This window comes from Aegilops tauschii, chromosome 3 (genome assembly GCF_002575655.3).
Source record: "Aegilops tauschii subsp. strangulata cultivar AL8/78 chromosome 3, Aet v6.0, whole genome shotgun sequence".
In the NCBI taxonomy this organism is placed as follows: Eukaryota; Viridiplantae; Streptophyta; class Magnoliopsida; order Poales; family Poaceae; genus Aegilops; species Aegilops tauschii.
In genome coordinates, this window is record NC_053037.3 from 92,258,780 (window position 1) to 92,274,079 (window position 15,300).

A 15,300-nucleotide genomic window follows, 5' to 3' on the forward strand; every position below is an offset into this window, starting at 1 on the left:
TCCTTCCTTTTGAGGGGAAGTACGTCTCCGTTGGAGCGGTGTGGAGGCACAATGCTCCCCAAGAAGCCACTGGGGCTACCGTATTCTCCTCACGCCCTCACACAAATGCGAGATGCCGTGATTCCACTATTGGTGCCCTTGGAGGCGGCGACCGGACCTTTACAAACAAGGTTGAGGCAATCTCCACAACTTAATTGGAGGCTCCCAACGACACCACGAAGCTTCACCACAATGGAATATGGCTACGCGGTGACCTCAACCGTCTAGGGTGCTCAAACACCCAAGAGTAACAAGATCTGCAAGGGATTGGTGGGGGAATCAAATTTCTCTTGGTGGAAGTGTAGATCGGGGCCTTCTCAACCAATCCCTAGAGAATCAACAAGTTTGATTGGCTAGGGAGAGAGATCGGGCGAAAATGGAGCTTAGAGCAACAATGGAGCTTGGGGATGGAAGAGGTGGTCAACTCGGAGAAGAAGACCCCCCTTTTATAGTGATAGGACAAATCCAACCGTTATCCACTTACTCAGCCCGCGACTTGCGGTACTACCGCACCAGACATGCGGTACTACCGCAAGGGCCTGCGGTACTACCGCGGGGTGCCACGGTACTACCGTATCCGTGGCAGGGGCTAGACCAGCCCTGATGCGTTGAAGCAAAGAGCGGTACTACCGCTCCCCCTTGCGGTACTACCGCAAGGCAGGGTTTGTCTAGGCTAGGAAGGCACGGACATATAAAATTACATCCGTGGCTACTTCCCTGAGTTTCGATCTGTGCAAAAATCTGACGCGGTACTACTACAAACCTGGAGCTGTACTACCGCGTAGGGCGCGGATGTAAAAAATTACATCCGCCCCTACTTCCGCTCGTGCTGCTGTGCCCGGCCAGAGGCCACGGTACTACCACGCCCATGGAGCGGTACTACCACAAGGGCCTACGGTACTACCACGTTCCTGGCCGGTACTACCGCAAGGACCTGCGGTACTACCGCTCCCATGAGCAGTACTACCGCATGCCCCAGCACAACAATACTAGGAGTCCTTCATTTTGCAGAGACACAGAAAACCGGAGGATGCTCCAAAGAGCCAAAGGAAAGGTGGTGCAAAAGGAACAGACGTGTACGTGATGATTCCACCCAACCTTTCCAAAGCGGACCCCCTCTTAATAGTACGACTTTCCTACGACTCAAGTCCACTAAAAAGAAACGTAGGGAAAACTCTGTCTTCACTAGACTCCGAGGGGCAACGAATTGTCTTGTGCCTAAACATGAGATATCTGAAATGCTCAATGAACACGATTAGTCCGCAAAAGCATTGTCATCAATCACCAAAACCATTTAGGGATAAATATGCCCTTACAGCCTGCATGTATGTTGTCAAATAATTTCAGAATTTTTTGGAATGTCTAAATATGATTTTTTTTTGTGGTTGATCTCATTGATCTCACCTTACCTATACTAGTCGCCCCCTTCATAGAGTTGAGTGTATGTGGCATCTGTGTTTTTGTTGTGTTAAAAAAAGTGCACTTCTTCTAATTTCTCGTAATTCCTTTGTAGTTCTCCACAAAAACAAAAGTATCTCTTTTCCGATTGCATGTATCTTCCCTCTTGAAAAAAAAGTCTATCTCTCTCTTGTTTGTATCTCTTCCTTTCCTTGCAGCTAACCAATGAATTAATTAATGGTAATTTCATTCTAAATTATCTATAATTTGTGCATTGGTCACCGTGCCAAAAAATACACCTTATAGGCTTATAATACGTCTCCAACTTATCTATAATTTTTATTGTTCCATGCTATTATATTATCTATCTTGGATATTTTATATGCATTAATATGCTATTTTATACATTTTTTAGACTAACCTATTAACCTAGTGCCTAGTGCCAGTTGCTGCTTTTTTCCTTGTTTTCGTCTTTTACAGAAAATCAATACCAAACGGAGTCCAAATGGAACGAAACTTTTTGAGGATTTTTCTTGGACCAGAAGACAACCACGAAACTTCGGGAAGAGGCCAGAAGACCCACGAGGGAGCCACAAGCCCTCAAGGCACGCCCGAGGGGGCGCCCCTAGGCTGTGGGCCCCTCGTGGACCTCCTAACCCTAATCCCAGCTCTATAAATACCCAAATATTTCCCTTACATCAGAGGGCACACCAAAAATACTTTTCAGCCGCCGCAAGCTTCCGTTCTCATGAGATCCCATCTTGGGGCCTTTTCCAGCGCTCTGCCGGAGGGGGATTCGATCATGGAGTGCCTCTTAACCAACCTTGCTGCACTTCCGATGATGTGTGAGTAGTTTAGCACAGACCTAAGGGTCATAGCTAGCAGCTAGATGACTTTCTTCTCTCTTTTTGATCTTCAATAGAATGTTCTCCTTGATGTTCTTGGAGATCTATTCGATGTAATCTTGTTTTGCGGTGCATTTGTTGAGATCTGATGAATTGTGGATTTCAGATTATCTATGAATGTTATTTGAGTCTTCTCTGAACTCTTTTATGCATGATTGAGATAGCTTGTATTTCTCTCTGATCTATCGATTTGGTTTGGCCAACTAGATTGGTTTTTCTTGCAATGGGATAGGTGCTTTGTGATGGGTTCAATCTTGTGATGTCCTCACCCAGTGACAGTAGGGGCAGCGAGGCACGTATTGTATTGTGGCCATTAAGGATTAAAAAAGATGAGGGTTTTACCATATTGATTGGATCTATCCCTCTACATCATGTCATCTTGCTTAAGGTGTTACTCCGTTCTTGTTAACTTAATACACTAGATGCATGCTGGATAGCGATCGATGTGTGGAGTAATAGTAGTAGATGCAGGCAGGAGTCGGTTTACTTATCACGGACGTGATGCCTATATTCATGATCATTGCCTTCGATATCGTCATAACTATGCGCTTTTCTATCAATTCTTGCTCAACAGTAATTTGTTCACCACATATATGCTTTCTTCAAGAGAGGTCTCTAGTGAAACCTATGGCCCCCGGGTCTATTTCTCATCATATATTTTTAGATCTATAAAATCAAAAACCCAAAATACCTTGCTGCAATTTATTTATATTTACTTTATTTTGCCTTTTACTTACCTTTTATACCTATCTTTATTAGATCTCACTCTTGCTAGTGACCGTGAAGGGATTAACAACCTCTTTTTCGCATTGTGTGCAAGTTTTTTAGTTTGTGCAGGTGCATCTATTGGAGACTTGCTTGTACCTCCTACTGGATTGATACCTTGGTTCTTAACTGAGGGAAATAATTATCTCTACTTTGCAGCATCATCATTTCCTCTTCAAGGGAAAAAATCAACGCAAGCTCAAGAAGTAGCAGCTTATACTACATAAAGGAACGGAGGGACTAGTACACATGCCATGGAGATATCATCCAAAACAACCCTTCATTTTGATATATTAGTAAAAGCATGCATATATTAGGTAGGATATTAATTTTTGCATTAATTATGCAATATTAAATGCATGCATATATTAGGTAGGATATTTGTGTATTAATTATATGATTAGTGTTAATATTGATATTTGGTATAATATCAATAACACGTTAAACATGTTAAGTGCTCACCATTGAAGCAATCTAGATTGTTGGATTGACCTAGTTTGATGGCCGGGATTAGTTTGATCTGCCCATTTGGATCTATTTATATTGGTATGGATATAGATGATATTATGTAATATATTCAATGCATGCAGATATTACGTAGGATATTATTTGTGCATTAATTGTATGATTAATGCTAATATTGATATTTGGTATGATATTAATTACACGTTAAACATATTGAACGCTTACTTTGGAGCAATTTAGATCATTGGATTGACCTAGGGATGATACCCTAGGGCTTGCACCTCTAGGATACTGTCAAGCGGTTGTACCGCCTGGTGCTTAGCAGTTCCCTGTAACAGGTGCTCGACAGTTGTTCTGGCCTAGCACCGCCCAAACTACCGGATTCATTTATGTAGTGAGACGGTTGTTGAGCGGTGGTGGCCCGGTAGTTCCGGAATGGTTTTATGAACCGGTACTACCGGTGTATATGGGCGGCTGTACCGCCCCAGACTTAGCCACCACTCGAACCATGGTCGGGCGGTTGCACCGCCCCTACCACCGCTATGGGGGTGATGCCCTTCTGTAATGAGGCGGTGTTTGGGCAGTCGTGGACCGGTTGTTCTCGGGTGACTCCGGATAACCGGTACTACCCATACCTATTTCTATTATAAATGTTTTCAGTGTCAGCTTAATTTACGATCCGGTCGAAAGCTGGAATTTAGTTCGCTAGCAAAAGCTTGTTTGAGACCCTAGCTTAAAGGGCACCTTCGTCTCATGGGTTCGATAACTCAAGGTCACCTATAAGGAAAAAGGCGAGAATCCTTTCTGCTCCATTCCCGGATCACCAAAGGAAGTAATAAGTACATAGTAATGAGTGGGCATGTCCATGACCATACATACCAGACGCCTCTACCAAGCCACTCGAACCAAAAACTGGACCCCAAAATCAATGAGCGTCCACTGACCGAGCAACATCCCACGAGATGTGCCCAAAATAATCTGAGCCGGCACAAGCCAATAGCTAAATTAGTCTTTGACGGCCACTCCGACCAACGCACAAGGCAGATGTTGGAGTACCCGACATAAGGGGGTATATCCTCGCTCGTGAGTACCCTTCATGCTATCTGATCTTCCGATGCTTCGCGCCGATGAATGCGCGAGCAAAAGGTAGGAAAGCATCCACAAATAAATCAAACGAGAAAACCTCGATACAATAGACAAGAACGACGAGGACAGACAGTCCACCCAACCATGCGTACCCGAACACCACCAACGCACTAGGTGGCATAGCACGGGACAAGGGCAACAGGTGACAGACGAGGTGGCCTCGGGCACGCCCTCGGTCCATGAATTGTAGACCCCATCCCTCGAGTAGCAGGCTCTATGGCTTATTTGGCCGTTGGTCTAAAACGTGTTGGATTATGTGTTGGGTAAGGCCGACTCGGACGTAATTTGTCCTCAAGGAAAGCCAGTCTACCAAACGAGAGCTATCTATCAAACCCATTGGTGTACTCACCACACCTTCTTAAGTTATCGGGTAGGACTTTCCTACCACATCTAGGAGTTAGATGCTCTATTGGAGAAACCAAAGGGGCCCCCACGGTAAAGCCAGGGCAGTCCACACTGCTGTTGTATGTTGTCGAGGTTGCCTGTTCGATGGAGTCTACATGTGTGTTGTTTTGTTAGATGCATGTGTGCCTTCGTGCTGCATGGGTGATTTTGATGGTTGAGGTCATTTGTCAGGGGCCTGGTCAGGATTTCTATCAACCCTGCTGCTGGGTTGCCCTGCCCTGTCCTCTTTGCGACTGTCTGTTTGTTCAGTGTTGTGTTGTTTTTTTTGCATTCGGTAACAGCCCCATTTAAAATCACATTTACTTTCATGGCTTCGAAATGAAGAAAGGCCAGAGCATGAAAAATAAACGTACTACACCCACGATGTACAATTTTAGAATCAGTTCACCCGCTCAAGCAAATGGCCCATGTATCGCCAAGGAAATCCATAGGCAATGATCATCGTTATCTATCATTAGTAAATACAAGGAAAATACAAACGCAATATGAAAATAATCATTTGTAGACAATTCAGGAAAAACATCCTTCAAGCAGTTCACCTAACTTCTTGTTGCATTTGGTTTTTCTCCTTTCTGGATCATTCATAAAGCATGTTGTCCATAAGTTGCTCGGCTTCTTGGCTGCAATTGGTCTTTGCACCGGCGCAACAGGTCATCGACTGTCATGTTAAAGCTAGCTACCATGGGAAGCTCTTCTTTGAAATGCTTCATATAGTTGCATGGAATTATCTTTTATCGTCCTTTTAGCATTACTTGTTGGACACGTCCCAAGATCACTTGTTCTCCTAATCGGAGTTAGATTGACTCGACATCTCTTTGTTAAAGCTGCCTACCGTGTGTAGCTCTTATTTGAAATATTAACTATAGTTGCCTGGAATCATTTTCTACTGTCATTTTGGAATTACTTATTGGACACGTCTCAACATCATTTGTCTCTGAGTTTGAATCAGAATCATATTGATTTTCATCTCTTGTTAAAGTTGGCTACCGTGGGAAGCTCTTTGAAATATTTACTATAGTTGCCTGGAATTATCCTCTATTGTCATTTTACCACAACTTACTTATTAGACACGTCTCAACATCACAGGTCTCCTAGTCAGAATCAGAATTATATTGATTTGACATGTCTTGTTAAAGGTGGCTACCATGAGAAGCCCATCTTTGAAATGCTTCATATAGTTGCATAGAATTATCGTCTACCGTACTTTTAGCATTACTTGTTGGACATGTCTCCGCATCACTTGTTTTCCGAATCGGAGTCGGGTTGATTTGGCATCTCTTATTAAAGTTGGCTATCATGGGAATCACATCTTTGAAATATTTAATATAGTTGTCTGGAGTTATCTTTTATTGTCATTCTAGCATTACTTATTCGACGCATCTCAACATCACTGGTCTCTAAGTCGAAGTCGATCAAATTGGTTTGGCATATCTTTTTAAGTTGGCTACTTGGGGAAGCTCTTCTTTGAAATACTTACTATAGTTCCCTGGAATTAACTCTACTTCCATTTTAGCATTAATTACTTATTATACACGTCTCAACATCACTGAGCTCAGAGTCGGAAACATAATAAGATTGATTTGGTATGTCTTGTTAAAGCTTGCTACCATGGGAAGCTCTTCTTTGAAATGCTTCATATAGTCACATGGAATTATGTTTTACCCTTTTTTTAGCATTACTTGTTGGACACGTATCAGCATCACTTGCTCTCCGAATCGAAGTCGGATTGATTTGGCATCTCTTTCTAAAGCTGGCTACCGTGGGAAGCTCTTCTTTAAAATATGTACTATAGTTTCTTGGAATTATTTTTCTACTGCCATTTTAGCGCTACTTATTGGACACGTCTCAACATCAGTGGTCTCCGAGTCAAAATCGGAATTAGATTTATTTGGCATCTCTTGTTAAAGCAGGCTACCATGGGAAGCTCTTCTTTGAAATATTTACTATATAGTTGCCTGGAATTATCTTCTACTATCATTTTAGCATTACTTACTTATTTGACATGTCTCAACATCATAGGTCTTCGAGTCGGAATCGGAATCAGATTGATTTGGCATCTCTTGCTAAAGTTGGCTACCATGGGAAGCTCTTCTTGAAATGCTACAAATAGTCGCATGAAATTATATTTTACCTATTTTTAGCATTACTTGTTGGACACGTGCATCACTTGTTCTCCGAATCGGAGTCCGATTGATTTGTCATCTCTTGTTAAAGCTGGCTATCGTAGGAAGCTCTTCTTTGAAATCTTTACTATAGTTGCATGGAATTATCTTCTAGTAGCATTACTTTTTGGACATGTCCCAACATGACTGGTCTCCGAGTCGGAATCGGAATCAGATAGATTTGGTATCTCTTGTTAAAGTTGGCTATTGTTGGAAGCTCTTCTTTGAAATGCTTCATTTAGTCACATGGAATTATCGATTAGTGCCCTTTTAGCACTATTTTTTTTGGCATGTCTTAGCATCGGCTGGTCTCCGAATCGGAACCGGATTGATTCGGTATCTCCGCTAAAGCTGGCTACCATGGGGAACTCTTCTTTGATATCCTTACTATAGCGGCCTGAAATATTTGGAAAGAAAGATAATCATCTATTTTAAGGTGTTCAACCAACCAAATAGCATCGATGGCTAGGACCAAGGCAAATCTTCTAACTCTACGGTCTGTGGTGCTGCAATACCTTAACAACTACTCCATGGTAGTGTATTTTTTTCCTTTCACAGACTCTCTACAACCTTTTTGTTTGTACCCCGAGGTGGTGGTGAAACACCCTACCATGACACACTAGCTCAGGTAAAAAAAGCACAGTTGATTTGCTAGAAATGAGATTCCTGCTCCCTGATTCGTTTGTTCTTTGTTTCTTTTTTTTAGCAAAACTTTGCAAAGCAATGTGACAGACCACAGGACCTTGTGAACTTGGGGTAATCTGAGGACCATTGGCCCAAGGCCATCGCAGTTCACTCACACTCACGTAGTACCCCTCGCCCTTTCACGTGCCCCGCGTTTAGGTTTAGGCCCAACTCGCCGACGCCCTCGATGCGCTCCGGGCAAAACACCGCAGCACCACCGGTTCACCACCACCACCTTCCGGGCGCACACACGCTCTCCATGGGACACCCCGAAGCAGCGGACTGCACCGCATGCCCGATCCTCGGATGCCGAATGCGAACTGAAACTGAAATTCGCAATTAATTTCGCAAAATCCTCAACGCACAGCTAGCACGCGGTGAGGCCTGCGTTTACGATTTCGAAGTGGCACAAATTTCGCTCACCCTCAAAATGGACGAAATTTCGGGAATTTTGTAAATGGTTTCGGACAAATCACCGAAATTTTGTTTGAATTCAAATAACTTTAAATTTAAACATGTAAATAAAAGAGTATGTAGGACATAGTTAACTAAGTTGCATGTCTAACCTGATGGTTGGTCCGTATATTTTTTTGCTAAAAATGTATATTCGGTGCAAAAATAAAAAAAATGTTTCCGCAACATGATTTGAACTCTGGTCCTAACAATGTGAAGAAAGATGTACTACCAGTGCACCAATGAAACCCACGTTAATAAAAACTGATCCATGTTGTTTTTTACATAGAAATTCAAACCATCCGATTTTTTTTGAACGAAAGGCAAAAAATTCAATCACCCTCAAAATTGTCGAAATTTCGGGAGATTTTGACCAAATTTTAAACATGGGGCCAGGCTAAGGACAGATTGGAAGCGATTAATTGCTTCCAACCTGATCCCGACGGCGGAGGCCAGCGCACCCCCAGAAACCCAACCCCTCCTTCGCTATAAATACATGTCCATCTCGCGTCCCTCTCCACACCTGCTCCTCCTCACTCCCCATTCAAATCTTTCTACTCGGCTGCGCTAACCTAGGGTTTAGTCCAGCGGCCAGCAGCTAGCTAGCAATGGAGGGGGAGAGCCACGGCGCCGCCAACACCTTCAACGGCGCCCTGACATGCCGCTCGCGGGAGGACGTCATTGTCCTGTCCTCGGCGACGGCAAGGCCGCCGCGGTCGGTGGAGGCGGTGGTGCTGGTGGACGTAGAGGGGAGAGGGCCAGGGGCCGCACATGGAGATGGAGGCGCCGCCGGAGAAGCTCTACTTCAAGACCAGGCTCTGCGACAAGTACGAGGCCACCAACCGATGCATGTACGAGGACGGTTGCACCTTCGCGCACGGCTGCGCCGAGCTTCACCCGCCGGTCCCCCCTGTCGGCGGCTTCACCGTCGCCGGTGGCGGCAGGGTTGTCAACGGCGGCGGCAAGGTGTGCTTCAACTTCAGGGACACGGGCACCTGCCATTTCGCGGACAGGTGCGCCTTCCCCCACGCTGCGCCATCAGGTACACCCCGCTCCCTAAGCTACCCACCTAGATCGTGCACGTGCGCATGGCCGATGGGGTCTCAACATGACTAGTCTCCGAGTCGGACTCGGAATCAGACCGATTTGGTATCTCTTGTTAAAGCTGGCTATCGTTGGGAGCTCTTCTTTGAAATGCTTCATTTAGTCACATGGAATTATGTATTACTGTCCTTTTAGCATTACTTGTTTGGCATGTCTTAGCATCAACTGGTTTTCGAATCGGAACCGGATTGATTTGGTATCTCCGCTAAAGTTGGCTACCATGGGAAACTCTTCTTTGATATCCTTACTATAGCCGCATGAAATATTTTGAAAGAGAGATAATCATCTATTTTAAGTTGTTCTACCAACCAAATAGCATCGATATATTTTGAAAGAGAGATAATCATCTATTTTAAGTTGTTCAACCAACCAAATAGCATCGATGGCAAGGACCAAGGCAAATCTTCTACCTTGACAACTACACCATGGTAGTATATTTTTTCTTTAGCACTCTCTGCAACCTTTTTCCTTTCTACCCCAAGGTGGTGGTGAACACCCTACCGTGTCACTAGCTCTGGTAAATAAAAAAGCTCACTGGATTTTCCAAAAATGAGATTCCACACCGTGCTTCGTTTGTTCCTTGTTTCTTTTTTTAGCGAAACTTGCACTCTGCTGTGCTTTGCAAAGCAATGTGACACACCACAGGGCCTTGTGAACTTTGGGCAGTGGAGCTACCAATCTGAGGACCATTCAACACGGGCCCAATGCCATCGAAATTCATCACACTCACACATAGTAGCAGCCTTCGCTCTGCGTTTAGGCCCAACTCGTCGACGCAGGAGCACAACCACCATCACCTTCCGGACGCATGAACACTCTCCACGGGACACCCCGAAGCAGCGGACGACTGCACCGCGCGCCCGATCTCGGATGCTGAATGCAAACCGAAACTGAAATTCCCGATTAATTTCGCACAAAATCCTCAGCGCACAGCCAGCAGCGGCCAGGCTAAGCACAGATTGGAAGCGATTAATTGCTTCCAACCCGATCCCGACGGCGGAGGCCGGCGCACCCCCGGAAACCCAACCCCTCCTTCGCTATAAATACCTGCCCATCTCGCGTCCCTCTCCACACCTGCTCCTCCTCACTCTCCAGTCAAATCTTTCTACTCGGCTGCGCTAACCTAGGGTTTAGTCCGGCGGCCAGCAGCTAGCCATGGAGGGGGAGAGCCACGCCGCCGCCAACGCCTTCAACGGCGCCCCGACCCGCCGCTCGGGGGAGGACGTCATCGTCCTGTCCTCGGCGACGACGAGGCCGCCGCGGTCGGTGGAGGCGGTGGTGCTGGTGGACGCGGAGGGGGAGGGGCAGGGGCAGGGACCGCGCATGGAGATGGAGGCGCCGCCGGAGAAGCTGTACTTCAAGACCAGGCTCTGCGACAAGTACGAGGACACCGGCCGCTGCATGTACGAGGACGGTTGCACCTTCGCGCACGGCCGCGCCGAGCTTCGTCCGCCGGTCCCCCCTGTCGGCGGCTTCGCCGTCGCCGGCGGCGGCAGGGTTGTCAACGGCGGCGGCAAGGTGTGCTTCAACTTCAGGGACACGGGCACCTGCCATTTCGGGGACAGGTGCGCCTTCCCCCACGCTGCACCATCAGGTACGCCCGCTCCCTAAGCTACCCACCTAGATCGCGCACGTGTGCATGGCCGATGGGGTCCGGATCTCACGAAACATGCCCTCGATTTTCTTGTCCAGGTCACGCGATTCGCCTCACCGGGGACCAGAAGGTGCTGACATCCCCAGGGCCACGCTACGCCGCCCCGGGCACCGCCAGGGCGTACCCGTACCCGCCGGTGATTCCCCTGGCCGCGTGTGATCGTCCTGCCCAGATGACTGAGGAGAACGGGGCCAAAAAGCCCAACAGGCTGATGCTCATGAGCCAAGGGAAGATCGGCGGCATCTACGGCGACTGGCCGGAGCAGAAGGAGCAGGAGAAGTGAGACCGATCGATCAGCCGTCCACCCACCATGGTCGCATACCCATATAGTAGATGATTGACATTGCTGATAACAAAACAAAAAGGGGACAGGTTGATCTTGTCTGAAAGTGAATAAATTTACCATGGTGGTATTTATCTTTTTTTTAGTAGCATGGTGGTATTTATCTGTGTTGTGTAATTCCAACTGTTGTAGTGCATGCAAATCCTATGTACTGTAATTCGTATGAATAAACCAGCGTCGTTGTTTGTTTATCTATCCCCATATTATATCATCATCTTTTTTTATCACTGCTATTGCCATTTGTTTGTGTTCTCGGTGGGCTTTTACGGCCCATTGGGCCCCGTTTCTCGCTCAATGGCTTACAGTACAGACTACAGAGAGTGAGACGAGAGATATGCGGATCTGTTCATTTGCAGGGGGCAGAGTTGCGGTCCTCCATAGCTGACGGGGAAGAAGAAGCATGGGATCTGGATCAGGAGTCCTGCTGGCGCTTGTGGCAGCATGTCTAGCGCTTGCCCCGCCCTGCGCTCTGGCTTCTTCTCGCAAGTAAGCTCCTCTTCCTCTTCCATCCCTCTGATGTGCCTCTGAGGATCTGTTGTTGGATTTGAGTGACCAGGTCCCAGGAGGCCAGGATGTGTTTATATTTCGGGATGAACTGTGTCTGCCTGCTTTGATTCAGTTTCTAGGATTGGATCTTTATTGAGTTATGGTCTGATTTGTTCAGTAGTTGATGTGGGTAGCTTTGTTTCTCTGCAATAGTAAATGCAGGGTCAACAACCCTGCCTATTGATTTGAAGTCTTGGTCACAGTCTTGCCTCTGCAATAGCAGAGTCCTCACCATGTTGTGTTAATGGGTGAGATGGTCAACTGACACTTAGGTTTGTTGTTGGCTTGAAGTTTGAGTGAAATTCTTGGATGGAGATACAGTATACACCATCAACTTTAGTCTTATCAATTACCACTCAAGTAGAACGCCAGTTTAACATCAGCTACAGAAAGGGGCAAGTCAATTCTAATGAGGAAGTATTACAAACTTTTCTCGGACACGCGGCAAATGCCTGTGGCCTCTTTCGCGCCAAATATCTGTGCCTTTTTTTCAGTTGAGAGACAGCCATGAGGCACCCCCTATGAAGCACAGCGCTCGAACGCTGGTGGTGGGCTGGTTGTGCACCCGCTCACATGTGCTTCTATCGAACTGACATTAGGTTACTTGTTGGCTTGAAGCTTGAGTGAAATACTTTGATGATCGCACAGTTTACCTTGTCAATTTAGTCTTATCAATTGCCACTGAAGTAGAATGCAAATTTAGCATCAGCTACAGAAAGAGCCAAGTCAATTGTAGTGAGAAAGTAAATTACCTTTTTTACTCGAACGTGCACCAAATGTTTGTGGCTTTTAAAATTAGAAATAACCATGAGGCACCCCCTGCGGAGCACAGGGCTCGAACGCGAGTGGTAGGCTGGGCGCCCGCACACGTGCTTCTATCCAACTGGTCGACGCCCTGTTCCCGAAAGTAAATTACAGTTATATGATGTTCCCTTCATGGAAGATATTAATGTGCAATCCAATCATTACCCTTTTCAGGTTTGGTCTGGATATTGCGCAACCAAAATTACTGAACTCCACAAATGGTTCATTTACTCCAAGCTCACATGTTGATTTTGACCCTTCAAAATCAAAGCGACTCTCGTGGCATCCAAGGTTTGTCTCGTCACCTCATTATGATGTGTACCTTTATTGCTAGACCATAAACAACATCTCATTTGATTTTCTTCTGTACTGGCAGTTAAGTATTTGTTACCATGAGTTTGTGGTGCATTTTCTATAAAAAAATTGTGTGGCGCATGAAAGATCTTCTGTACTTAACTACTTATACTCTTATAGTTGTGTATGTACTCAGATGCTCACTTCTTTTTATGTGGACAAATCCCAAGTTTCTTACCTTAATTTAGGGTCTTCTTGTATGAAGGTTTTCTCTCTCACATGGAGTGTGACCACTTAGTATCTATGGTAATTTTCCCATCATCTGTATCACAGCTCAGTCCTTGCATTAAGGTTATTATAAAAAAATGACTTGCATCATGTTATCGAAGGTCATGTTTTCATTCTTGCAGGCACATGGTAAGATAGGGTCATCTGTACTTGTTAATGATGGTGCTACAAATATTTCCCAGAACAATATTGATGCAGGCCTCATATTTCGCCTGGCTGATAGCAAGGTGAGCATACATACTGCTTTCATGATATTTTCATTACTGGCTCTTTGCTAACCATGCAGAAAATGTAGACAGAGAAAAATAAAATTAAACAAACCTTGAATCCCTCTATTTAACAATCTTCTACGGTATCATCTGTAAGTTAATGCTTAGCTGTGTGTTACCTGTGTGAATAAACAGATATGTAACTAAATGAGGTCGGAGTTATTGTTTTTCTTGATATTGCAATCTGTGAAGAAAGTGCACATTCTTTTGGATATATAGTAGTAGATGTTAAACTTTTAGAAATTGAGGTATATCAAATTAGGGTCTACTACTACTAAGCCCTGGACTGTTCTACTTCTAAAAATTGATGTTTTGTACTCGTTTTGAAGGACATAGTTGTTTCGAAGATTGAAGATAGGATATCATTATGGAGTTTTATTCCAAAAGGTATCGCTTGTTCCTTGCAATTACTCTTTTGTAATTCTGTGTAACCTTGCTTGCTAGGTGTCTGGCTGTTGACATTCTTAGTGGTCTCAGAGCATGGGGAGAGCATGCAAATTTTGAAGTATGGAGCAAACCAAAGTGACCCTAACAAGGAAGAAACTCAATCAAGCAGTAGTGCCAATAGGCTTGTGACCATTTTGATGTATCTTTCTGATATCAAGCAAGGTGGTGAAACTGTTTTCCCCAGATCTGAGGTAATGACATTATCACACAGTCTTACTTGTGAGAAGAAGTCCTTATCATTTTCAAAAAAAAAAAAAAAGTCCTTATCAGAATGACTAGTCACACTGACATTGATATGTAGTTTCCTTGACTGAAAAGTGAAAAGGAGATAATAATCTGTATATAATATATGTGTGCAGCTGAAGGATACTCAAGCCAAGGAAGGAACACCTTCTGAGTGTGCTGGTTATGCAGTGAAACCTGTCAAGGGCAACGCAGTTCTGCTGTTCAACTCAAGGCCTGACGGAGTCGCCGACAAGGACAGTCAGCACGAGTTCTGTCCTGTCGTCGAAGGGGAGAAATGGCTTGCCATAAAACATATGTATGCAAGCAAGATCGATAAATCAAAACCTTCGCCGGCATCCGAGGATGATGATTGCACCGATGAAGATGGTAACTGTGTCAGTTGGGCCGCTGCCGGCGAATGCGACAAGAATCCTGTGTTTATGATTGGCAGTTCAGACTACTATGGCACTTGCAGGAAGAGCTGCCATGCGTGCTAGATGTTTTTTTTGTTTTCGTGCATTGCCCTTGGGGATGTCTCTTAGCATTTTCGTTGTTTAATACAGGCATTGGTGTTGTAAGTGGAAAATGATTCAGCAAACTGTGCAATGCCCGCAGATAATCTTTACTCTTGTCAGGAATGTAGTAAGTACATAGGTATTGGATTGGCTACTCTTATAAAGTTATGAAAAATGATTCTGACCTCATTTTGTTCTGTCAGACAATGCCTGCATGCATAATCACACTTGTCTGCATCTTTGCATTCCAGCAACTTTTTGGGTACATGGATAATTTTGGTCCTAACATGTTTTTGGCTTGAACATTTCTAACGTGTGTGGACTCTTATATGATCATATCTACCGTAAGAATACTCATCTAACATTATAGGGCAAATAATACTTCCTAA

The 15,300-nt window shown here is 44.9% G+C and overlaps 2 protein-coding genes across 7 annotated transcripts; both read left to right on the top strand.

Moving 5' to 3' along the window:
- Positions 1-10,510: 10,510 nt before the first annotated feature.
- Positions 10,511-11,714, top strand: LOC109739955 (uncharacterized). Its single transcript, XM_020299038.4, has 2 exons — positions 10,511-11,120; positions 11,219-11,714. The coding sequence occupies exons 1-2, from the start codon at positions 10,682-10,684 to the stop codon at positions 11,461-11,463; spliced, it is 684 nt and encodes a 227-aa protein (XP_020154627.1). The 5' UTR covers positions 10,511-10,681; the 3' UTR covers positions 11,464-11,714.
- A 128-nt stretch (positions 11,715-11,842) lies between these two features.
- LOC109739645 (probable prolyl 4-hydroxylase 7) lies at positions 11,843-15,100 on the top strand. Of its 6 annotated transcripts, none has more exons than XM_020298790.3 (8): positions 11,843-12,009; positions 12,902-12,955; positions 13,048-13,164; positions 13,416-13,473; positions 13,578-13,682; positions 14,054-14,111; positions 14,202-14,362; positions 14,537-15,100. In XM_020298790.3, the coding sequence occupies exons 1-8, from the start codon at positions 11,924-11,926 to the stop codon at positions 14,891-14,893; spliced, it is 996 nt and encodes a 331-aa protein (XP_020154379.1). In that variant the 5' UTR covers positions 11,843-11,923; the 3' UTR covers positions 14,894-15,100. The 6 variants fall into 6 exon arrangements, with proteins under 6 accessions (XP_020154379.1, XP_020154432.1, XP_020154482.1 ...); XM_020298747.3 differs by having other exon boundaries at positions 11,846-12,009; positions 14,531-15,100; XM_045234681.1 differs by having other exon boundaries at positions 11,912-12,009; positions 13,433-13,473; positions 14,531-15,100.
- The last annotated feature ends 200 nt before the right edge of the window (positions 15,101-15,300 follow it).